Source organism: Stenella coeruleoalba (genome assembly GCF_951394435.1).
Source record: "Stenella coeruleoalba genome assembly, chromosome: 9".
NCBI classification, from domain to species: domain Eukaryota; kingdom Metazoa; phylum Chordata; class Mammalia; order Artiodactyla; family Delphinidae; genus Stenella; species Stenella coeruleoalba.
Genome location: NC_137155.1, coordinates 19,047,289 through 19,074,576, shown reverse-complemented (window position 1 = coordinate 19,074,576; position 27,288 = coordinate 19,047,289). Strand labels below are relative to the sequence as shown.

The following is a 27,288-nucleotide window of genomic DNA, read 5'->3' as shown; positions in this document are numbered from 1 at the left end:
ATTTTTGTTAGGATCAAAAGAGTTAATACCTGCAACACACCTGGCACATAGCAAGTGCTTGATAAATGTTAACTATTTTTAATTGTTTCTTAGAGCCCAAGAATATCTGAGCCTGGTGGGAAGAAAGCCTAAAATAAGAGCCTGCAAAGTTCTGATACCCCAGGCAGCGTTCTATCTCTCTCTTCTTCTCCTCTCTCTGCACGACCTTCCTCTGAGCCACTGTGGAGGAGGGCTGCACAGGGCTCCCAAATATTTACATGTGCCTTGATCCAGCTCATGAATTGTTGAACTGTGACTGATGAGTCTTAATTCCAAATTCCTGTACTAGTAAATTAGAATGACTCAGCTTAGCTTGTGTATCCCGTGGTTTAAACTGAGGCCAAAGGGATAGGATAAAAACATGCCACAGTGGCCTATCTCCCTTAAATGGGAGAAAGGAGGGCAAAGGAGTAATTTATCTTGATTTCTAACTATTTTCTAGTCTGAACCATAGAAAAGGTGAAGCTATTTGCATCTTCAGAGCTGTTAGAGCTGCTGATGAGTTATTTAAGGATTCTGGTGGTACTTCAGTTTGCATCCTCCTTGAACTTTTCCAATTTGCACAGTCCTAACTCCTTTTAAGAATCTGGACACTACCAAATATAGTATATCACTTAAAACTGTAGTATATCCATACAATGGAATATGATCTAGCCATAGAAAGGAATGAAGTACTGATATATGCTACAACATGGATGAACTCTGAAAACACCATGCTAAGTAAAAGAAGCCAGACACAAAGGGCCACATATTATATGATTCTGTCTACTTGAAATGTCTTAAACAGGCAAGTCCATAGAGACAGAAAGTAGATCAGTAGTTGTCAGAGACTAATGGGAGGAAGGAATAGGGAGTGGCTGCTAACAGGGATGGGGTTTCCTTTGGAGGTGACGAAATGTTCTGGAATTGGATAGTGGTGTTCATTGCACAACCTTGTGAATATACTAGAAATCACTGAAAAGTACACTTCAAATGGTAACTTTATAGTATGTGAATTATATATTTTTAAAAAGTATCTGAGACTGTGTATGATGTCAGAACACCTGGTTTTAGTCTTCACACCTACACTCTCTCTCTTGCAGAGTCACCACTTGCCCTTCCTAAGCCTTGTCTCCTTACCTATACATTGGGGCAGGGGCTGAGCCAGGCTCTACCCAAGGTACATTTCAGCTCCAAGGTCTATGGGTAAGAAATTGGGTGCAGGACTTCCTTGGTGGTACAGTGGTTAAGAATCCGCCTGCCAATGCAGGGGACACGGGTTTGATCTCTGGTCTGGGAAGATCCCACATGCCGCGGAGCAACTTAAGCCCTTGTGCCACAACTACTGAACCTGTGCTCTAGAGCCCACGAGCCACAACTACTGAACCTGCATGCTGCAACTACTGAGCCCCCGTGCTGCAACTAAGCCTGTGCGCCTACAGCCCGTGCTCCACAACAAGAGAAGCCACTGCAATGAGAAGCCCACGCACCGCAACGAAGAGTAGCCCCCACTCGCCGCAACTAGAGAAAGCCCGCGCAGCAACGAAGACCCAATGCAGCCGATTAATTAATTATTTTAAAAACTTGGGTGTATTTCCCCCACTCCAAATTAATGTCACCTCCCACTTTCATAACTTCTGCCACTTGAAGCATCTTGTCATTCTGTTTCCTATTTCAAAGAAAGAATTCTCACTTCTTTCTGAGTGTTTTAAAAAAAAATACCTATTTTGAGCATATATACAAGGCAGTTGAATAGATAATCTCACTTAACCCACCTAACAACTTTGTGAACTGGCCTTTCTTATCAACCTCATTTTACAAATGCAGACACTGAAGCTCAGGGAAGGAAAGTATGTGGTCCAAGGTAGGAAGAAGCAGGGCCAGGCATACAGCTGGAGCTGCCTCACTCCAGAGGTCACGTCATGGCCCCTGCACTGAGCTGCCTTCCTCCACTAACTCCTCCACTTGGCCCAAATCTCATGTCCCTCAACATTTTCTCTAGCAATTTGTCAATTAATGAATCCAACAGTTTTATTCATCATGCCCATTACTCTAGTAAGTGATTCTTTTTAGTGATTCTTTTTAGATTTAGGAACTGGGAAATATCCCTGAATTCTTTGTCATATGTCAAATGCAAACTATATGACAGTATTTCTTAATCAAGGTAATGCTGGCATACCCAGATGGAATGAATAAAGAACAAACTTAGTCTAATACCCTATAAAGAGGAAAAATTAATGGCAATTTCATCTCTTGTCAACTATGCTCTTTGTACTATTGACTACAGTAATTTGTTTAATTAAATTATAGTCTTTGTGTTAATTATAGATCATTTACCATACCCAATAAAAGATCATGCTTCCAATCCCTCAATGTGTTTAAAATTCCACAAGTATGTTACAAAGCATTTCTTTGTAAAGAGACAGACAAAATAAATTTAACAAGATCACCTGAGTAATTAAACTTAATTGCAGCTAATAAATAAATACCACTACTATACAGGATGTTATTTAATGAAGTTGCTAGTGGCTGCCCCTTCTTTACAGATATTATGGCCTAAACATGTGTATGTATTCATAACACGTGTATGTCTCAGTCACATAGACAGGATACCTAAGACTGAGCTATAGTTAATGTCCAGGGATGCAGCGGTCCTGGTGATACTTAGTAAAGTTGTAAAAAGTTCTAGTTAGTTTTAATGTGAAGGATATCCAAAAATTAGCTTAAATAGACCCTATGTTTTTATTCTTAGTGACAATAAAACAAAGTAGTAACAAAAGCTTGCATTCTGGAAATGAAAGATTAACATACAATCTAAATCCACTGGTAAAGTACACATTCTTATTAACTAGTGACCAATATAAGATTTACTAAAATTTGAAGTCTTAAAATATTTACTTTGCTTTGTAAATCTATCCCTATTCATCTAAAGTTAGAGTGTCATATCACACTGGAAAAAAATCAGATCATTAAGTTCTAATACTGTGCTTCAAAGATAATGCTGAAAATATTAAATTTTTATGGTAGTTACTTAATCTACTAAAAACATGACAGGATTGACTGAATCCAAGAACATATCATGGATCTGTTTACTACATTTTCTCCCCAAACTTAGATTCCATCAAGTCTTGCCCTTTTAAGAGTTTTATAAATTAACAAATGATTGACTCTCGAATGGCTAATTATTACAGAAAAAATAAATGAAACACATAGGCAATTATAAAGGTTTACGTGAAAAACTGCTAAAATGGCTGATGTATTACCTGAGTAAAATTATCTAGGAATTGCAAAGCAATTTATGCAAGGTCTAACAAAAGTTTAATTTATGCATGGTCTAACAATTTGAAGTGTGGCTGCTACCCATCAGACGTGCAAACCTGATTCTCAGGTTTTAGAGAGCCAGAATACCAAAAACTGAGTAATATGCTTTTAGAGCCAGAATACTAAATATTGAGTAAAATGTATTTCAGTGTCTGGAAAAGGAACAATTTTTGTATGAAAGGATATTCAAATAGCATTTCACTGAGCAACCACAATAAGCCTTGAAGATTTATATGACTGCGCTGGAATTCAGTGCCAAAGACAAGAGGGAAGCATTTTTTTCTGGGATACACAAAGAGATACCCGTAATTAAACATCACACTTCCCCAGAGCAGCATGTTTTCTTATACTGACAAGCAAAATGAGGTATTTAAAATCATGCACTGCTGGCATACAGTCATCTTTTGCATAGCTATTGTTTTAATGTATTTCTGGCTATTAGGCACGTGTCTATTTTTGGTCAGTGAGGTATGATTTAAAGAATTCTGGTTTCCCATAAAAGGCTGTAGTTATGTTAGTGGAATTACATTTATACCACAGTATCTTAAGGATAATTATGGCCTTATTTTGGCTGGTCATACACACATTTTATATTCAAAAGAGAGTGGCTATAACTTTAGTGTAATCAGTATGATTAAAATTAACTATAAGCAGAAAAAACTTTCCGAAGTACCTTTTCAGACTCAACTATATGTTTTACTTTGCCTTATTTATCACAGCTAGTTAAACATATCACACACTAATTCCACGACATATTGGGAAAATGCCAAACAAGTCATGTTTGCTTAACAGTCCATCAATTAAGTCAGGGCCTAATGATAGATTATGTATTCAATAATTCTTTTGTTCTAGATCAAAGAATGCCACACTACTTCAGCCTGATGCTACTATAACTACTAAACTACCAAAAAGCAGCAATTCTGTTACATTTTCTATGTCTTCTATAAGACTTTTCCTCTACTTTCTCACCTATACCCTACTCAAATTGAATTTTTTCTATTTTATTTAAATTATAAAGAATATATTAAACTTAAATACCCAAAAACTTAATGTGCTTTTGTTTCCAAAAATGACCATTTACATACAAAGACATTTAATCTTCTTCTTTCTATTCTATTATTTATGAAGATTAACTGTTTAACAATATTCAGGTATATTATTTTATTTTTGTACATCTTTATTGGAGTATAATTGCTTTACAATGGTATGTTAGTTTCTGCTGTATAACAAAGTGAATCAGCTATACATAAACATATAGCCCCATATTTCCTCCCTCTTGCATCTCCCTCCCACCCTCCCTATCCCACCCCTCTAGGTGGACACAAAACACCGAGCTGATCTCCCTGTGCTATATGGCTGCTTCCCACTAGCTATCTGTTTTACATTTGGTAGTGTATATATGTCCATGCCACTCTCTCACTTCGTCCCATTTTACCCTTCCCCTTCCCTGTGTCCTCAAGTCCATTCTCTTCATCTGCGTTTTTATTCCTGTCCTGCCCCTAGGTTCTTCAGAGTTTAATAAACTCAAAATGGATTAAACACCTAAATGTAAAGCCAGACACTATAAAACTTTTAGAGAAAAACATAGGCAGAATACTCTATGACATGCATCACAGCAAGATCCTTTCTGACCCACCTCCTAGAGAAATGGAAATGAAAACAAAAATAAATAAATGGGACCTAATGAAATTTTAAAACTTTTGCACAGCAAAGGAAACCATAAACAAGACGAAAAGACAGCCCTCAGAATGGGATAAAATATTTGCAAACGAAGCAACTGACAAAGGATTAATCTCCAAAATATACAAGTAGCTCATGCAGCTCAATATCAAAAAAATAAACAACCCAATCCAAAAATGGGCAGAAGATCTAAATAGACATTTCTCCAAAGAAGATATACAGATTGCCAACAAACACATGAAAGGATGCTCAACATCACTAATCATTAGAGAAATATAAATTATAACTACAATGAGGTATCACTTCACACCAGTCAGAATGGCCATCATCAGAGAATCTACAAACAATAAATGCTGGAGAGGGTGTGGAGAAAAGGGAACCCTCTTGCACTGCTGGTGGGAATGTAAATTGATACAGCCACTATGGAGAACAGTATGGAGGTTCCTTAAAAAACTAAAAATAGAACTACCATATGACCCAGCAATCCCACTACTGGGCATATAACCTGCGAAAACCATAATTCAAAAAAGAGTCATGTACCACAATGTTCACTGCAGCTCTATTTGCAATAGCCAGGACATAGAAGCAACCTAAGTGTCCATCGACAGATGCATGGATAAAGAAGATGTGGCATACATATACAATGGAATATTACTCAGCCATAAAAAGAAACAAAACTGAGTTATTTGCGGTGAGGTGGATGGACCTAGAGACTGTCATACAGAGTGAAGTAAGTCAGAAAGAGAAAAACAAATACCGTATGTTAATACCTATATATGGAATCTAAAAAAAAAAAAAAAAGGGTTCTGAAGAACCTAGGGGCAGGACAGGAATAAAAACGCAGATGTAGAGAATGGACTTGAGGGCACAGGGAATGGGAAGGTAAGCTGGGACGAAGTGAGAGAGTAGCATTGACACTACCAAATGTAAAATAGATAGCTAGTGGGAAGCAGCTGCATTGCACAGGGAGATCAGCTCAGCTCGGTGCCTTGTGACCACCTAGAGGGGTGGGGTAGGGAGGGTGGGAGGGAGACGCAAGAGGGAAGAGATATGGGGAGGAGATATGGGAACATATGTATATGTATAGCTGATTCACTTTGTTATACAGCAGAAACTAACACAACATTGTAAAGCAATTATACTCCAATAAAGATGTTTAAAAAAAAAATGCCAAGTGACCAGTGGGAGACCTGAGAATTTGATTATGGAGGTCAAACTACCATCAATGAGCTTCAAGTTCAGAAGCCTCTTCAGACTCTGCATCCTAGGGCTGGTGGTCATGGGAAGACTACATGCAATTTAAGCTAATCAATATACATTCTAATTCAAGTGAAACTGCCTTTTTACAGCTTTCAAAGTCACAACAGAAAATGTCTTAAAGCCTAAAACCCTTAAAGAAAATGTCTTTAAATCATTTCTAACAATTTTCAATTGTTAGTTGTTTGTTTGGTTACTAGCTAAAATCTGAGGCAATATGATACATGCCTTTTATATGTTCTTTCAAAATGTGTTTATAATATACTACAAATGATATTTAATGATTTTTCTCATTTAAAGGCTCCAACTTGGTAAACGATGGTTATTTCATGCAGCCAAGTCCTCTCAAATCATCTGGGTCTAAAAACTTCAGAAAAATTCCACCTGAGACCTGTTTGTGTCTGTGTGCTTCCTCCTCACCCCCACCAAAGGAAGTATATGCAAGTCCTGGAATGAGACTTCAGGTTTCAGCTCAGACTTCAGCAGCAGCTGCTTCAGGTATCAAGATTTATAATTTTGGAACACCTAGTTTTACTGAGTATTTTGCCATTGTCATCAGCATTTCATAGATGAGGAACTTAAGCTTAGAGAAGTTAAGCAACGTGGCTGAGGCACATGACTAACGAAGGTCGGGGTATGGATCTGCAAGCAGGTCTGCCTGACTGCACGGCCCACGCTTTTATCCCCCCCTAATATGTTCCTTCCGGTCCAGGCTTGGCTGATGCCAGCCTGCACCTGAACTCCTTCCGTGCCTTGTCACATCAGACCTTTAACCACAGAACAGTCTTTCTGCATCCACTGCTGGACCCGACAGTTTGTTCTCCACACTGACACCAGAGTGATCTCCTCAGCCCGAAACCCTCAATGGCACTCTCTGCTTAAGATCTTGAACGATCTGGCCCTGGTGTCCTCTCCAGCCTTATCTCTTGCCCTCTTGGTTCCAGGTCAGCCACTCCAAGGTTTTCTTTCCATTCCTAGAACACAGCCAGCCTCTTCCCACCCTGAGGCCTTTGCATCTACTGTTCTCTTCTTCAGGTATGCTGTGTCCCACATTCCACAGACCTTTAGGGAACTAATTCCTACTCATCCTTCACATCTCAGCTCAACACCACTGCCCCAGGAAAGCCTTTCCAAACTACATGTCATTTTACTCCAGACTAGATCTCCTTTCTCTGTCACGCCCTTTCCCAGCACTCAGTACATTTCCTGCCTAGCCCCTAGCAAGATTTACTATTACATATTTACATGGTTATTTAAATAATGTCTCTCCCATTTAACTAATGTAGATGAGTGGTTCTTAAAATTTAGTGTGTATCAAAATCACCTGGAGTCCTTATTAAAAAGTGATCCCTGCACCTCAGCCCCCCAGAGTATCTGATTCTCTGAGTCTGGAGCAAGGCCAGGAACTCTATATTTACAAGTTCCCAGGGATGCTGAAGATGCTGGACCCTGGACTGATCCAGTACAGTGGTTCTCAACTCTGGGTAAACATTAGAACCACCTGGGAGCCAATGCCAAGCCGGGCTCCCAGAGGTTTTGATTTAATTGGGTTAAGGTAGAACCCAGGACATCTTATCTCAAATACTGCATACTTACCCTAAAAACGTTTTTATCTAAAATTTAAATGTAACCAATGTCTTGTACATTTTTATTTGTTAAATCTGGTAACCCTACTTGGAAATCCTATTGTAACATAACACGTAGTATGTTATATATTTATGTACACATATTATATATATGATTGTAAGCTGACCTTTCACTTCTACAGAGCACAGAAAGGGTGAGGCTAAAAGAGTGGAATTTTTAGACTTAAATTTTTTTTCTTAAGGATTAGACCTTACAAGTAGTTACCAACAGATTATAAAAGCTTATTTGGTATCTAAAATGGGGCAAATCCTCAATGTCAAATAATTTTAACAGGATTATTAAATGACTTCTAGGTTCCTTTAAGCCCTGAGGCTGTGAACCGCATCTTGGGCCAGCAGGGTAACAACGCAGCCTCAATATTATTGCTCTGACATCAAGCAGTGAGTTATCTGGGCAGAGCTCTGCTGGGACTCAACATAGACGAGATGTTCTTTCATATATCAAAAGTAGGTAAAATTTATTTATTTAATAAGTATCCCAGAAAAAATAAAACGTTGAACACGTGACTGCTTTAGATAATGCAATTTTGTCTTTCTCACATCAATGGAGGAAGTCTTGTGCAGTTTTCTAATCTTAGAGTAGGATCAGTGATTTCATGTCTTATATAAATTGATATGTTAAATTTGCATTTTTGATGCTGTAAAGGGTCTACTTAATTTCAGCTCGGCATGTTTATCGAATTATGGGTAAACTATAGATTTCCAAATCGAGAATCCTCTGTGATCAGTGACCATCATATAGCCTTCTGCCTCTCCACTTAAGTAACCCTCCAGGTCTCTGGTTTAAGGACAAAGACTCCATATAAGTATTTCAAATATTAAATCACATTATTTTATGAATACTCACAGAATGTAATCATTTCAACAATTATTGCTATCTTCCACTGTGTGCGATGCTTACTTACCAAACAATGTGACACTTTTCATCTATTCAGGATTTTAAGAACTGTTTATAAAAACAGGCTACTGAATAGATGCATGGGCATCAGAATGAATTCCAATTTCAGCAACCTAAATGACAGAACACAGGAATCTACTCAAACCCCATAGGACCAAGTGTAATAGCAGTAGTACACAGAGAGAGGGATAGAAAGACGGTAACACCAAGCTCATGGTTGGTTGCATATTTACATGATTTATTTCAATTCACCTAACCTCAAGCAAACACACAAATATCACTTCAGATTATTTTTTCTGAAATAATAAATGTCAAATACTTCTAAAACGGATATTTCAAAAAATAAGACCTGTAACTGTATAAAATGTAGATAGTCATGGGTTTCTTATGTCAGGATAGCTTACCAAATCCAAAAGCACTCGACCCTCTGATGCTCTGTGAAGCCTGAACACTTGTAGATGTGTATAGTCCTGTCACCAGTAAGCCATCAAAGAAGGTGCTTGTTGAAATTGTCACTGAAATACAGGGGAAAAAAAGAAACCTTAATTAATACAGTCAGAATAATGAGATACATTTCTGAAGTGTTAGACGTTGTCAAAACAATCTTTACTCATTATTAACAAATTATTTTTATACTATCCCTACTTAGTATTTTCTTTATATTAGAAATTACAGAGGAGGAAAAAGAAAAAAAACAAAAGCTCAGAACTCCAATGTCTGTAATTGCTGGTCCTAAATTTAGTACATCCGTCCCACCTTTCTGCATTCATTTACACTTTCCCTAGCTATGTGCAAAATCATTGGAAAATAATGTAGTACTGAATAGTCAGTTTCTCCACCTCCATCACCACCCCTGAAGGCAGTCAAAGGCATTGCTGGAGTTTTGGCACTGTGATGAAACACTCTTATTTTTTTTAATATTCAATACTGTGGGAAACAATCTTACATCAGCTGAAAGCAGAATAGTAAGCTGCACTGCATTTCTTATTGTTACCCTATGTTTCATAGATGAGTCCCCCGGAGTCTTTCAACAAAAGCGGACTAATTTGCATGAAGACAGTCAGCCCTTCTCCCTTTGAGAACAGGAAAAGAAGACCACTACATGCTTTAAGTTTTAGAACAAAGTCTACAAGAGGAGTCCAAATGGTTTTACAACCAGAAAATCCGGATGTTCCTGGGGAAAAAAGAGTCAAATTAAGTATATCTTGTACACTACTCAGGTTTGGCTTATTAAAAAATTGTATCTTGCTCACCACCCTAAAAGTTGATCATAATTTCCTCCTTGACATAATAATTTTTTCTCCTGCATTGCCTTTATTACATCAAGATGAAGGCATTTGTAGGAAGCAGCCAGGAGAAGGTAATATTATTTTGGTAGTGCACAGTACAAGGCTGTCATAAATGCTTGCTAGCAATAAGGAGAATGACCAGAGTGACATTAACTGTGATGAGAATGTTTAAATTAAACTCCAGGAAATCCAGTGAGTAGAGTGGAATGGTTTGAAACATCCATATTATAAAACATAAATAAGACACATGTATCAACAGAACAGCCTGACATCATGCTACCCCCAAAATGGCATTGGATGTTGGAATAAATCATCTCCGTATCCTTTAATAAGATAATAGCTAGTATTTTGAGTGCTGGCATATAAACCACATGAAAACCATTCAGCAGGGCACTGAGATAAGTAGTTTACATGTATTATCTCATTTCATTAACAAAACATCTCTATAAAGGGGGTACTGTTATCATTCTCAGGATACAAGTGAGGAATCTGTGACACAGAGCAATTAAGAACTTTGTCCAGGACCATGTGATAACATCGGAACCTTTTTGATGCTGTTTACCTGGCTTGTCTCCCATTTTCTCCCTGCCCTACACCTACCACCCCCCACCAAATCCCAAAGTGGCAAAGTGGCCGTGGCTAAATTTTTGTTTAATAACCTCTTTCCCACATTATTCACATGCATTATGAGTATTTGAAAAGCAAAATGAAAGCTACAGGAGTCAATATCACCGTTACTAGTGAGGAAGAGGGCCAAAGGCAGCCAGGAGGTGTCACCTTTGGCACCATGGGTGAAGCCCTAGGCCAGATAAGGGATGAGATCTGGTACTGGGCCCTCATCTACTGCTCCCTGTTCTCCAGCAAAACCACTTCACCTCTCAGAGTCTAAAGTTCCTCATCTGTAGAATAACACCCTAGTCGTTGGCCCCCTGTTTTGCTTACCCCAGATTCCCACAGATGGTTGTATTGCTGCCTTCATTCTTTGGTTCAGTGAGGTAAAAAGTGCTTAAACTGCTTCTGTGCCCCATCCAGGAGGTTTAGAATTAGGTTACTTCCTGTTAAGTTGCCTATACTAACCACTGAACTCAAGTGCTGTGTCTCAGATTGTCCTTCACAGCAAATCAGACCCAAGCTGCAGAGTCTTACTGTGGACCCACGGGACCTCGCTTTTACCTACTTCCTCTCAATCCACTCCACTCTACTCCAGCAAGATCGCACCAATCCCACGTTAATGCACAAATGCAGTCCCTGTGGACACCTCTGCATGCCTTTATGCTTCTACTCTGGTTCCTATTTCCAAGATTCTGAAAAATGTAAGGGTTTTATGTGTTTGGGATTGAGGCAAAACTGAATTTGAGTCTCACCTCTTTCTACCTTTGTCCAGGGTGTGACCTTAGCGTGAGTCATGGACTCCCCATATACAAAAGGGAATCATAATACTATCAGGTCTACTGTAAGAAATAAAGACAAATACATATTATCTATCAATGTATCTAGATCCTTAACACACGATCATGCACACAGTAACAAATCAATAAAAGTCAGTTACCTTTCCCTGCCCTTTTTCAGATCTGGAAGCCCTGCTTTGCTCCTCCCTTCCTGAGAACTGGGGTCCTGTACAGACCTCCTGGCATCTCCCTCGCCAGATGCCTGGGTATGTCCAATCATTGCACTACCCACATCTGAGTCCTACTGCCTGCCAGGATTCTCCATGTACCCTTCCCACCCACTACTTCATTTCCAACCACAGTCCACTCAAGTCTGAGCTGTGATCTCAAATGGGCCCAAGATAAATGAGCATCCCCAGCTTGTGATTAGTTTAACTGTCTTTCCAAAAGATACTCTTCAAGCATCTGTTCAATGCTAATTTAAAACAGACGCTAAACACTCTCGGAGAAGTGGCTGAGAAAGAAAAGAACCACGCATGGCAGCTCTCAATTTTTCTTCTACTCAGCTATTCAGCTCTGGCCTCAAACAGCTATGTCCCTCCCAGCAAAACATAAGCCCTGCCATGTCTACCATGACAATTGATAAATTCAATTTATTGGTGGCTTGCACATATCTAGGGAAGTTTCAATAGCTTAGAGATGTACATCTAGTAAGCTATCTGGGTGGCCTGTGACTCATCTGGAAACTGAGCATGGCCAAGGTCTACTGTGCCCCTTAGATATCCAGCCAGACTGTTAATCCTTTCCAGACCTCCCCTCTCACCTACCACCCAGTGCCTCTCCAGACCCAGAGGATGAAGCAAATTCTATCTTAACTCTTCCACACACCGTAAGAGGAGCCTGCTTCAGATCAGTTCTCTTCTTTACTTAGATTCTTGGGTGCTGAAGCAGCAAGGTCTAGTGAAAACAGCCCATGAATAAGAGAACTGGACTTCATTCCCAATATTTGCTATGTCAGACTGAGCAAGGTTTTCTCTCTGCTTGGTTCTATTCCTAGTAGCGATGTGAGTACCTATTATTTGGTAACCTCAAGGGCAGGTGGGCTTAAATATGCGAGAAATCGTTTCTAAACATTAAATGACTTGAAAAAAAAAAAAGAAATTCGTAAGAAAAACACTTACTACTCTTAGAGACTCTTGGCTTTAAATACCTTCTATAAGCTGACTACTCTCAAATTTCTATCTCCAGTCCAGACCTCTTTATAAATATACTCCAGATATATATCAAGCTTCTGCTCAACACCCCCACTTGGATGTCCACGAGACGTCTCAACTTCAACACGACCAAAACTGAACACCCACCCCACCCTGCAAACCTGCATCTCCTGCAGCCTTCCGCAGCTCTGCTGATGGCAGCACCGTTGTTCCTGCTACTCAGGCCAAAAACCTCTAAGTCAATTTTGGAATCACCTTCTCCCATACCCTGAATGCAGTCCATCAGTAAATCCTGCCGGCTCTGCCTTCTGATCATTATCCAGAATCTGACCACTTACCACACTGTTCTGAGCTACCATCATCTCTCCCGTTGTTGCATTAGACATCAATCTGGTCTTCCTGGTTCTATCCTCTCTCTACAGCCTAATCACAGTGTAAGAGTCAGAGGAATTCTTTTTAGACATCCAATCATGTCACTCCCCTGCCTACAACTCTCCAATGCTCTCAAAGTCTTTACAGTGGCCAACAAGGTCCTATGTGATGTGCCTCCGTGCCATCTCTGTTCCCATGACCTTCTGCTTTCCTCCTGACTCACCCCACTCCAGGCACACTAGCCTCCTTGCTGTTATTCAGATATGCCAAGCCTTTGCACTAGCTCTTTCCTCTCTGCCTGGGACTCTCTTTCTGCAGATATGTGAAGGGCCAATTCCCTCACCTCTTTCAAGTCAACTCAGATGTCACCCTCTCAATGAGGCCTGCCTTAACTACAGTATTTAAAATCACAAACAGCCCCCCAGTCCCCGGTCTCTGTAATATCCACATTTCCAATGCCGCATACTTTGTTCTAACTTCCCCACCCCCACTTTTTTTCTATAATTATCACCTTCTAACACTGATATATTATACTGATATATTTACTTAAAGTATTTTTTGTTGATTATGTTTATTGTCAGTCTCATTCTGTAGAATGTAAACTCCATCAAAGCAGGTATCCTGAGTGTTTCTTTCAGTAATATATCTCAAGTACCTGAAACAATTCCTGACACTTTTGGGTGTTCGATAAATATGCATGGAAATATTTATTCATGAATAGCTCATTCATAGAAAAGTGAAGCCAGGTTGTCTTATCTTCAACTTGTTTCTAGAGGAAAAGTATGTTGTGAATCCCAGACTTTGTCAGTCAGATGAATCCCACTTGGAGAAGCCACATGGGGAAAAAAAAAGAACAGAGAAAAGTTGGCTATTTCTACATTTAAAACATTTTCCAGAGTGCAAGACAGATCAATGCAGACAGAAACTGACTCAGAGACCAGCCAAAGACATTTGTTAAAATGGCAAACCAACTTCAGTACACATACGTTCTCAGATACTGTATGTTTATAGACATCATCTAAAGAAAGAGTTCCCTGTTAAAAATGAATTGATTATCATCTATTTTTCTGCCTGCTAGAGTTGGGAATTTACTTTTTAGGGAAAAAATGAGATTTGCCTTTGGAAAAAGTCTCTACTCTTGACACTGTGGAGCAAGCATTCCCTTTCCTCCTCTAAACAGATGTAATGCATAATCCATACGTGAACTGGTTGGTAATTGGTCTCTGTTTTCAAGAAAGAGGAAATGTTGCTCAGACTCTTACGGAATTAAAGAGATATCTTCTGGGCACCAGGTCCCTTTTACTCAAGAAGATAATCGGTCTAATTTCTGTATTTAAGAAACACCTGACACAGTTTTGATTCCCTGCTAGCTTGTAGGAAACGTCAGAATGTCTGCAGCCCACATGTTTAAATCGACGAGAGCATTGGAGCAAATCCATGAGCAATCTGAGTAAGACAACAAAAACTTTACACCAAGGCACTTTGACTTTGAAACAATGTGAGGGACTTCCTTCTCTCTGCCCTATTCTCTCTCTTTCATCAAATGTTTCCTCTTATCTCTACCTGTAGCCCCCGGTTAGTCTGTCAGGGTTTCCTAAAAACACGCACACACACAAAACTCCACAGAAACAAATAATTATTTCCGACATCGAGGCTGCTCAGTGTGGTGCTCTGAAGCTCTCCTTACCTGTGTAATTCTGCATCATTAGCTTCTGCAGAATTCGGTTTTCCTTTGGGGCCTCTTCCCTCATCTTACCTTCTGAGATTTTCCTGATTCCTTTCTACCAAGTGTCATAGGATCTCCAACCTGCACTGACTCTTACTCTACCTACATGCTGTATCTTGACTTCCCTTCTTCTAACTCCACTGGGACTCACCCTTCAAGCACTATTTTAGCTTCTCTACTCTTAGCTCATCACTTGCATCCACCAACTGCTGCCATCCAGGCAACTGGAATAAACTTCTTGAAAGTGGAAGAGTGATGTATGACAAATTAAAGGAAAAGTTTACTATACACAGCACTAATATGGCTACTGACAGAAAATAAAAGTGAAGCTAACATTTCTGAATGTAAAATTATTTTAATATGCATATGAACTAGAAAGAAAACTTACAATTTTCATGGTTATAATATTTGGCTCAAGTTGATTAAATATAGATACCTGTTGTCTACTATTTTAAATAAACTATACATGAATCATAGGATTGCATATGTGGTAGACAAAATAGATATACTAACTGCAGAATGTAAAATACATAGTACTAATTCAGATTACAGCGATTTTTGTAAGTTTCTGATACCCTGATTCAGAATGGTATAGTCTCAACAGCATAATTTAAAATGTTCCAAAGCTAATGTCATTTAAAAACATTCCCTTTAAAAATATTTGTATATGAAACTACCTTTTTGTAAATAGAAGTTATAGTTAAAATACATATACTTGGGTACATTAGCATGGAGAACAACTGCACAAAATATTTATATTTGAACTGCCTTTAAGATAAATAACTGTTAGGAATACCTGTATCTAACTGATATTTAACTAGCCCAGTTGATAAGCAAACCCTTCATTTTTTTCCCAAGATTATCAGTCAAATGTTCTAACTAATATGCTAAGTAGGGAACAAATAATATTTTAGCAATTCACTTAAAAAGAAATGTATTATATGAATAATTGCTGAATCTAGGTAGGGGGTATACAGATGTTTGTTGTGCTAGTCTCCTTTGTTTCAGGAAAATTTCATATTAAAAAGTTGAGGGAAAGAAAGGAGCTTAGTATAAATACACTTATAAATGCACTTAGGATGAGCAAACTAACCCAAACAGTAAAAATGCACTGCAAGGGCTTCCCTGGTGGCGCAGTGGTTGAGAGTCCGCCTGCCGAAGCAGGGGACGCGGGTTCGTGCCCCGGTCCGGGAAGATCCCACATGCTGCGGAGCAGCTGGGCCCGTAAGCCATGGCCGTTGAGCCTGAGCATCCGGAGCCTGTGCTCCACAACAGGAGAGGCCACAACAGTGAGAGGCCCACATACCACAAAAAACAAAACAAAACAAAACAGAAAAACAAAAAGCACTGCAAAGTACGTAATACATTCAGACTTTAAAACCTGTATACCTTCTATGAGCCAAGAGCTGTGTTAACACTGTAATTTGGGTTTTATTAAATAGAAAAGCAAAAAGAGATATTTGGAACTAGTTTCCTATTGACAAAATGTTTATAAACTCTATCTGATATCCTAACAACTCTAGTTATTTTATGCAAATTTATCGCCACCGTGGTATTGGAGCCACCAGTTACCCACTTCAGACAGCAACGGTTTATGTAAAAATCATCAAATAATAATGTAATGACTTTAAATAGGTAAACACTTACTTAAAGAATTCAGTCTGACTTATGATCTACTTCTTTCCATGGTTTTACAAATTTTCATGGTAAATTTATAAAATTCTTCCCCAGAAGACTTTTTTTTTCCTTAGAGTCAATTTTTCTATCTTTTATATTTTCGCATTAAACTGCTGTATGGAGAACTAGCTACTTTAATTATAGAGAAAAAAAGCAATATATATATTATGGATTGCAAGTAGTGTTTTGAACCTATCAGTACATTTTAGGGAAGAAATAAAGCAAGTATATTATTACCTATGATCAGAAAGCAAATGTGTCTTATCAGATCACATAATTCCCTTGTTCAACAAACATCTCTAGCTTCCTATCATTCACAGATTACAATCTTATATTCAGTGTGATTTCAAAGTCCTTCAGGTTGTGGCCATAACCAGTCTCTCCAGTCAATTTTCCCCATTTCAGCTGAAAACACCCTTTGATCCATTTAAACTAGAACATGTTCTTTACTTCCCTATCTCCTTCGTTCCTTCGTTCCTTCCTCCCTCCCTCCCTCCCTCCCTTCCTCCCTCCCTCCCTCCCTCCCTTCCTCCCTTCCTTCCTTCCTTTCTGGCTGTGTTGGGTCTTTGTTGCTGCGCCCGGGCTTTCTCTAGTTGCGGCAAGTAGGGGCTACTCTTCAGTGTGGTGCACGGGCTTCTTGTTGCGGTGGCTTCTCTTGTTGCGGAGCACGGGCTCTAGGCGCGCGGGCTTCAGTAGTTGTGGCATGCAGGCTCAGTAGTTGTGGCTCGCGGGCTCTAAAGCGCAGGCTCAGTAGTTGTGGCGCACGGGCTTAGTTGCTCCGCGGCATTTGGGATCTTCCCGGACCAGGGCTCGATCCCGTGTCCCCTGCATTGGCAGGTGGATTCTTAACCACCGCACCACCAGGGAAGCCCTCCTTGCCTTTCTTTAAAGGGTACCTTCACCTAGAATGACTTCCCTTGTTTCCTTTTGTTAAAATCCTACCCATTCCTCAGGCGCAGGCTCAAATGCCATCTCTCTCATGAAGTCTCTTCTGACCTCTTAGGGAAAGCTCCCTCTCTCCCCTCCGTGACCCCATAGCTCTCAAAAATATGGAATACTTGACACATTCCACCTTCCACAGAGCCTGGCCCACAGGAAGAGCTCAATCAAAGCTTGTTAAATTCAGGGCTTCCCTGGTGGCGCAGTGGTTGAGAGTCCACCTGTCGATGCAGGGGACGTGGGTTCATGCCCCAGTCTGGGAAGATCCCACATGCCGCGGAGCAGCTGGGCCCGTGAGCCATGGCCGCTGAGCCTGCGCGTCCGGAGCCTGTGCTCCGCAACGGGAGAGGCCACAGCAGTGAGAGGCCCGTGTACCGCAAAAAAAAAAAAAAAAAAAGCTTGTTAAATTCAACCATACAATATCCAAAAGAAACAAAAATACTTATTTGAAAAGATACATGCACCCTAATGTTCCTAGCAGCATTATTTATAATCGCCAAGACATGGAGACAACCTAAGTGACCACTGACAGATGAATGGATAAAGAAGCTGTGGTATATATATATATACAATGGAATACTACTCAGCCATAAAAAAGAATGAAATTTTGCCATTTGCAGCAACATAGATGGACTTAGAGGGCATTATGCTAAGTGAAATAAGTCAGACAGAGAAAGATAAATACTGTATGATATCACTTATATGTGGAATCTAAAAAAATACAACAAACTAGTAAATATAACATAAAAGAAGCAGAATCATAGATATACAGAACAAACTGGTGGTTACCAGTGGGGGGGGGGAGGGGCAATATTGGGATGTGGGGGTGGAAGGTACAAACTACTGGGTGTAAGTTAGGCTCAAGGATGTATTATACAACAGGAAAATATAGCCGATATTTTGTAATAACTGTAAATGGAAAGTAACCTTTAAAAATTGTATAAAAATTTAAATAAATAATTTTTAGAAATTCAACCATACAGAAATATTTGTTACAACATAAAATAACATAAAAATAAAATATCACTGAGAATATAGTATAGCCAATGTAACTAAAAGTGTAAAATCTCTATCTCTTCTACTGAAAAAAGGGACCAGTGTTATTCATTGAGGAAAGTGAAAATAGAGGTTTCTCCTGAATGGAAACAAAAATAAAAATTAATGCAGTATTTTTACTGTAGTGCTCAAAAATCAGAAATATCTAGGAAAATTTTTGTTGAATTTTACATTTAACCGTAAGAGTGATTCTTTTGCATATATGTACTTTGTGTGTGAATATATGTGTGTATATATATATATATATATAATTTTATGTACATACCAAATTAATCTGATAATTTTGTCACTAAGACACCCTTATCCTCACTGTGAAGCTACTCTGCTATTTCCTCAAATAAAAAATAAGAAGGGATCAAAAGGCTGAGGAGGTTGTACATATCTCTCCCACATCTGTGTTAAATTGGCAATGAGCTTAGCACTGGGAGTCTATGAATATGGATTGCTGGGTTGTGACAGCTCAATGAAAACATGATGTAGCCTTACAATTCAATTCTTATCAGTGGCTCAAAGAGTACCTCTGTCTTGAAATGACTAATTACAGAGTCAGTTATTATCTATTACAGCTTCTATTAACTGTTCCCAACAAGACCCTAATACCATTCTTCCAGAAAATCACGGTAAGATGAAAGTCTGGAAGAAGATAAATTTAGACATTTAATGCTGTTTGCATTTCATCCTAAAGCTTCTGGCTTACAAATACTCTATGGGCAATTAAATTTTGATCACTTCAAGCATATTCCATTACTACTTTATACAAAAGACCTTTAATATGCGCAGAAAAGAAACATATTTTATAATAATTGAAATGATGTTTCCATCTTTTTCAAGACGACAAACATAGGAGGACAGCAACTTGCAAAAATGTTGAAATTAAGTATTAGTGATGATGCACCTATTGCAAAGAGTTTCCATTTCTTATTTTTATATATTTTGAAAATGAAAAGCACCAGAACTAATACTGTCAATATTAAAAAAAAATGTTGCCACATTTTGCCTTATGAACAGAAACTCATTTGCCTTTGAATACAGAACAGATTAAAGAGACTGAGGAACAAACATAGTACTCTAAAAATGAAATCAACTGAGTTTATTTGCCACAAAATTTCATCAACAAGCTGTGTTCAACTACTGACTCTTCCTTAGTTAAAGTGCCACTAGCCCTGGTACCAAATAGAGACCATCTAAAAATACATTATAATTTACATTCAAAATCTCTATAAGAACACAATCCTCGAACTACTTCTCATTACATATATTAATTCCATTATGACATGGTTTTATGTGGTTTTCAAATGTTAAGCCAGCCATTTCAATAACATCCCCAAACCAACAATAGCTGAGAAAAAAAATCCCAGTAAATATGTAAAAGAAATGACTGGAGGTCAGGATTCACTGAGGGAGTGCATGAATCAGTAGCAGTGAACTAAACACACAGATCTTAAATAATGAGACCACAAACAAATAGACTCCAGTTAGCCCTCTGTGAGGGGTAGAGAGAGATCACCCATGCCTTACCTATGTGCTCTAACAGCTACTCAAAAGAGGCATGATGAGGAAGGATATGGCTGCCCACCTAGTGTCAGTCTCTAGAGAAGCAACGCTAAATGAACCTCACTCACCCTTTCCTGCTTCCCTAAGTCTCTACTAGATGGCTGACCTAGCGCATCTCTAAGAGCATTTTACCCTCAGATTTAAGTCACCTCCATCCTCATCATCATCCTCCTCATCATCACAGCTAAACAATATTTGAGCACTGTATGCCAGGTACTGTTGTAAGTCTTATAAGAATTAACTTATTTGATCATTTCAATATCCCTAAGAAATAATTACTATTAATATACCCTTTTACCCATGAGAAAGCTTAAACAAAGTGGGGGTGGGTTAAGAACCGCACCTTACGTGGCATGTAAAAAGGTGGCTCTAAGAAATGGAAGCCATGCTCCTTTTATCCTGGACACACTGCATTCATCTCCTGGAAGAGCTGACACAGTGGCAGGGGCTTGACCTTCTCTTGGAAGGCACTGCTACGGTGGTACTCCCAAGCCCCAGGTGCATGGGTATAGTCCTGGGAGTATGCCCAGCAGGCTGATCTATGGAATGCATTTAACCTGACATCTGCTGTACCAATCATCACAGCCCTTTAAAAAAAATTATTATTATTACTCCCTTTTTTCATTTTATATGGCTTTGTACTGTTCCTTGGGGGACAAAGGAGGCAGAAAGAATGGCTTCCCCAGAGGACTAAATAAATGCAGGGTGATGGAGGACTAAGCTAAAGATCACAATAAAAGGTCAAAGAGTCCTGGATCAGCCCACCTCTGAAAACAGGGGGAGCACGCCCTGGCAAATGCCCTCCCACCTTTGTCTCCATCTGAAAGGAGACGAAAAAGTGAGTATGATCTGGGAATTGTGACAGGTGCAGGGAACCCATTATATGCAAAATTTAATGATGTACTAAAACATTTTCGAGGGTCTGTAAAAATGCTCTTTGCTAGCTGGAAGAGGGATCCAGCATCTCTGTGGAAGACTATTATGATATATTTATTACAGACTCAAAGATTCAGCTGAACCACATGTAGTCTCTAAGTCTTATCTTCCCGCACCACCAGTAATAAAAGGAGAGCCACTGAGGTTTTTCCCTCTTTTAAATTCTTCCTAGGAGATAAAACGGATGTAGTCAAATGTGTTTGTGAATTTATTATTTTAAAATTAAGCCCTTTGGAAGTAAGTTTAAATGACAGCATTTGGTGAATGTAAATCTTTTGTTTCTCCATCCCTCCACATTGCCTTTCTCTCTCCTTTATGCCCCAGGGCTGTCTGTCTCTCTCTTCCTCTGTCTCTCCCCGTCTCTGTCTCTCTCTCTCCTCTCTCTGTCTCTGTCTCTCTCTCTCTCTGTCTCTCTCTCTCTCTCTCCCCCCCCCGCCCCCCCCCCCCACTGAGCATTTCTGAAAACACTAACAATCGGGGTAGAATCTCACATATCTTATTTAGGTGAAAACCCTTCCCGAGACTTGGAGACCTAGGTCAGAATAAACACCTGAGATGAGGTCCTGAACAGTATTTTTGAAACCTCCTTAAAACTGTTCAATCTATGCTAAACACAAATTCTTAATTAGTGATCTTGAATATAAAGAAGAAAAACATAATTTTACATTGATTTACCCTACTTTTAGTCCCAATTGAAGTTAAAGCAGTAATGATTTCTTTTTGTCATCCATTTTTGCCTTTCATAATGTAATTCTGAAGTTTTAAAAATTCCTACAAATAATGATAAAAATCTTTAGTTTCTAGAACCAAAAATACTTATTTTTTTCTTTACAACTAGCACTTTATTATTATAATTTAGAGAACTGTTGCCAAGAATTACTGGTATTTGTGATTTATCTTTGCCCTTATTTTTCATGTATTACTTTTATATGAGGCTGGATGATACTTATACATGAAAATTTCATATTGTTGGCCCTGCACTCGATAAATTATTAAAGTGATGTGAATAGGAAAGTGGTGTTCAGATTTTCAGCAATTTTTATCCTTTTGTTCTTTCTTTTTTAAAAGAAAAACTACCTTGTCTATAACTCACTGTAACTTTTTAAAATTTAAGCAAAGATTAACCTTAAAAGAAAGCATTTTGGGGGACTTATCATCCCCAACCTTCTCAAAGAAGTTCTAAGAAATTTTTTCTTTGACATATGGATGTTAATTAGTTTTTCCAGGCTGGAAAAAGTAAGCCTAGTAATTCTCCTAAGCACATATACAGGTAAATATGTTATAATAAAATGCACAGATGCTTAGGGAATAAACACATGTGTAATTATTTTTCCAATATAATCAGGTGTTTAAAGCCTTTACACAATTAAAAAGCCCTGTAGTTATTTTGTTTTTATTACTCTATCTTGGATTTTTTTTTTCTTTTTATCATGAAGTCCCCCCCAATTCCTCCAAAATGTGGTTTTGATTGAGCGTAACTAAAGAAAATTTGAACTCATGTAACAAATTACAGAGTGACTCCTATTAGTGCCCCCAAGGTGTCCAAAACATAAATATATATTTTTATTTGCAACTCAACATATTGATAATATATTACAAATTTTCAACATGGTACTCATGTGTAATGTATCTTTATATGTTATGTGACAGAGATGTATCATACATCTCTTATGCTTGTAAACTGACAAAATCAACATTAATAACCAATAATTAATAGAACTCCTAATAGGCATAGTTAAACTCAATGTAGCTGTAAAATTACTGCATATTTTTAAAGGGCATTTCCATAGTACTCTCGTTTGGCACTTCTGTACGTTCATTTCAATTCACTTAGCTAATTACAAGCAACTGTGCTAACATCAAAGCATCCATTTAAATACATACTGAGTTTATTACACATATGACACACATATGGAAAAAATAAACTCTAAAACTCTACAATTAACTTAGGACAAATAGAAAACTCTCATTTATAGTCATACCTAGTGTATGTGTGTGTATATGTGTGTGTGTGTGTATGTGTGTGTGTGCGTGTGTGTGTCTTGCCCAACTCATTCATTCATTAAAATATTTATAAAGTGCTACTACTTAATATAATATGAACCATCTTATATGTTTATAAAAACATTTGAATAATTGTTCTTGTCCGTCTGCAGAATAATCTTTATTCCATATTTCAAAATCCAAATCATAAAATCCAAAACTGCTAGCATTGAAATTCACAAAATAATGTTAGGTAAATGATGTGAAAGAGAAATGTTCATGTACAGGCACAGCTAGTTGCTCTTCTAATAAGCTACAACTAAATGCTTTTCTAAGAATTTTAGATAAGAATAATAACTAAATAAGAAAATAATTTAAATGACATTTACATTGATAGATGGTATCTGATAGTTCTTTGATAAATTATAAAAGGAATAAGTACATAACTAATTTATATAACATCAAATTGTAATTACATATAATATTTCTCTTATGTGTAAAATGGAAAATGTCACACTTTATATTTTACAACGTGGCATTTAGTATCGTGAGTCTTAAAATCCTTCTTAAACTAATAAAATCTCTTGTACTTTAGTATAAATTTGCATTTTCAATACAACCATAAGACAGTTTTTCCAAAGATGAAGATAAAGAAAAACTTCAGGTGTGAATAATTATTAAGAAACGTCTTAAGGCTTAGGAATACAGGAAAAAGTTAAGTGATTAGTTATGTAAAAACTGTTTAAATGAGAGGAGTCTGCAAAGGACTAAATGTGTTTTGCACCTGTGGTATTCCTTATTTTCTGATGTAGGATTTCTAAGAAAATCTTAATCTAGCCTTAGCGCATACTTGTTTTTGATCTGTTCGGGTGTTTTTCTTGAGAAAATTGACCTAAATTCTTAAGTTAAAGACTTGCCATAAAAAACTAGAGTTGGATGAAAGACAAGCTTGCATATAGATACATTTTTATAAACTTGTACATCTTGTTGGCAAGTATTTGTATACAGAAAGGTTTATCTAAGATAGAATTCCAAACAGAATTCAAAATACCAGTTACAATATCTATTCAACAGAGATGGACCTATATTCTACAAGTGCTAACTAATAAAATTACTACTTTTTAGTCAAATAATTGAGCATTTGGTAGAACCATGAGCCAAACTAAATTCTCCCAAAGATTATTTTACTTTATTAACTAAAACTTTCAATCACCTGAGAAGTTTGCTAAAATTCAGATTCCTGGGTCTCCTTCCTTCCCCCACTTGACTCCCCCAGGGATTCTGATTCTGTAGGATTGATATAAAGCCCAGGAATTAGCATGTTTAACAAGTGTCCAACCCGGGTAAATTCTGTGTAGGTGGTCCTAAAATAGACCAATTACAGTGATATGAAAAGTTCCAGATTAGAACAGAATCTCCAGTGAAGGCTATCCATAGGACTAAAAATTATAATTGAACTGAAACTACATTAAGAATTCCACTACACTAAAAAGTTACTTTGCCTTTTATTATACTGCAGTTTCCTCCTAGTGCAAATGATGTTTAACAAAATGAGGATGTAATGGGACACCTGTTCTTAGATCTCATGGGTGCCAGTGACGTTTCTCTCACTGATAAGGATAGAAACAAATCCAGAATAAGGATTAGCGGCCAAGGCAGTAGATTAGTGGTGAGGACTAAAGAGCAATGTCAGAGCCTGTGGCGACCTATGTGGCAAATGGAGACCCCACTGTATGTCCTGACTGGATTAGTAACAAAGAAAAGAAGCTAACTATTTCCTGAATTTGGCAGGTATACCTTTAGAGAACATTTATTTACCCAATGCTATATAGGTTATGAATTCAATACCAACAAAAATAAGGGGGGAGAAGGTAGGGAAGGTTAAGTAAGTGTATCTTGTAGGAAACCCTTTCTGGGTACTATGGTGCACCCTCTCTTTTCTGATTGCTAGTAAGTCATTAGAATTTCTAGAATTCACTAATGGAGTAACATGAGGTTAAAGGTCTACAGTTGCTGGAATCCCTACCATCAGAAGGAGTCACAGTACTTCTGTTATCCATGAGACAGAGAAATAGCGGCTCAGGAGCCACATGTTTTTTCGTACGTTTTTCGGTACCACGGCTGGAGAATTGAGCCCATGTTCAGTGTTAGGTGATCTCAGTGCCTCTTTATCTACCTTGAGCTTCAACTCTTCTCTAAAGGTATGTGGGTTCTACATTTTTCATTTGGAATAGGTGGAAAAGGTGAAAACATAATTTGGATAGCTAGGCTTTCCCACCATTTTCCAACATCATACAGTTCATTCTTGTAATTTATGTTCTAGAAAGACACCACAAACACTGAATTAGCAAATACTGAGCCACTGCTCCCAGGGGACAGACAGGGTTAGGTTTCTTTGAGCCTCAGGTCACAATATTTTCATCAACTCAAAATTACATAACCTTGTTTTATGTATGCTTCTGTTTAAAGACAACCTTATTTAATAGGTGTTATTGACTCGCTAACATTTAACTTAGGGCCAACACACTGGGACTCATACCTGAGTGAAACTTACCTAACACACGTATTCTCCCTACATCACAACTTGCAGCAGTTTGGTACTACCACTTGGGAACCATTTTAAATAGCAAAATTGCCAAGAAAAAGCACAAAAATGCAAAAGATGGCACTAAATAGACTGTAAAAAGGACACTCGTTTACAGTATGAGGGCTGAAACAAGATGACAGAGGATTCAACCTCAGCTGGGAAAATGCAAGCCTGGCAGCTCCGAGAATGTCTGCAAATGACTGCAAAAGTGCTCCAAGCATGGATTTGGGGGATTACAAATAAATCTCGGCAACTAGGCAAAGTTGCAGATATGGAACCTGCAAAAAATGAATACTGACTATATCATCTGCCCCAAGCCAAGGGCCATCCCACTGCTTATTCCTGCCATACAAAGTACCACAGACTGGGCGGGTTAAACAACAGACATGCATTTCCTCACAGTTCTGGAGCCTGGAAGTCCAAGATCAAGGTGTCAGCAGGTTTTGTCTCTTCTGGTCCCTCTCCTTGGCTTGCAGATGGCCACCTTCTCACTGTGTCCTCCTTTGCACACATATGTCTGTGTCCAAACTTCCTCTTCTGATAATGACATCAGTCATATTGGACTAGGTCCCACAGAGAAGACCTCATTTTAAGTTAATAACCTTTTTAAAGACCTTTCTCCAAATACAGTCTCATTCTGAGGTGCTGGGAATTAGGATTTCAACATATTAATTTGGAGGGGGACACTATTCAGCCCATAATACCATCAACGCCTCTCTAACACACATCACTTTTCTCCAAGCTTCAGTTCACTGCAGCCTTGGACTTCCCAAAAGCACTCTTCAGGGTATGTGTCCTTGTGTGTACCTCTCTTTTGACTTTTTTCAATGCTTTTTGAAATCTGAGCTGATCAGGCTGTCTCCCTTTTATTCCTCATTATAACAAGTTATAATTTATCATCAGAATCAACAGTTTAGAGACCCCTGTCCCTCTTGGGTCTTATAAAATTCCCTTTTGGAGTCTGTGCCCAAGGGATCAGACTCCTTAAACAGTTTCTCTGCATCTTGAACACTTATTATATTAGGAGGTATACCAAGAATTCACCAGAATTCCATCCAGGCAACCACAACCTGCCTATAAACTGCGTCTCCAGGCTTTCCTACAACTCCAGCCTCCTGGATACCTCTGTATTTCCAAGAATGTGAACACAAGGATTGCTTTCCCAGTTTCAGGCCTTTGTTCTCACCATTCTTTTCACCCACAACTCCTTTCCTCTCCATCTCTCCCTGCTGAAATCCCTCCAGTTCCTCAAGGCCTCATCTAAATGTCCCTGCTTCAGGATGCTCCTACAATTCTGATCACCAGTTCCAATGTGTGGGGGGATTTTCTCATGCCACCAAGCAATTCTCCGACACCACACCAACTGGGTGCCCTACAGTTCAACTCAATTCTGACCTGTATACCCAAAGACAGCATCAGATTCCACAGGTTAAGGGCTCAGTCCCACAAGACTGCCTCCCACTTCAGATGCCAATCATGGGTCCAGGCTGTCACCTCTGCTTCTGACCAAAGCACTTATCCAGGCATTATACACCCAAGGTCCCCACAACCCCCCTCCTTGGGTTTGATTAATTTGCTAGAGAGGCTCACAGAACTCAAGGAAACATTTTACTAACTATTGATAGATTGCTGGTATATTACAAAAGATATTAAAGGATACGAATCAACAGCCCGATGGAAGAGATGCTGAGAATGAAGTATGTGGAAGGGACATGGAGCTTCCATGCTCTCCAAGTGTCCCACTCTC

General features: G+C 38.6%; 1 protein-coding gene across 5 annotated transcripts in view; it reads right to left on the bottom strand.

The window, feature by feature from the left end:
- RELN (reelin) overlaps positions 1 to 27,288 on the bottom strand; it is a 697,060-nt gene that overhangs the window by 430,731 nt on the left and 239,041 nt on the right. For all 5 annotated transcript variants that reach the window (XM_079932058.1, XM_079932060.1, XM_079932059.1 and 2 more), the window contains one exon: positions 9,225 to 9,335. In XM_079932058.1, the coding sequence (XP_079788184.1) occupies positions 9,225 to 9,335 (111 nt within the window). The remainder of the gene's footprint in view (positions 1 to 9,224; positions 9,336 to 27,288) is intronic.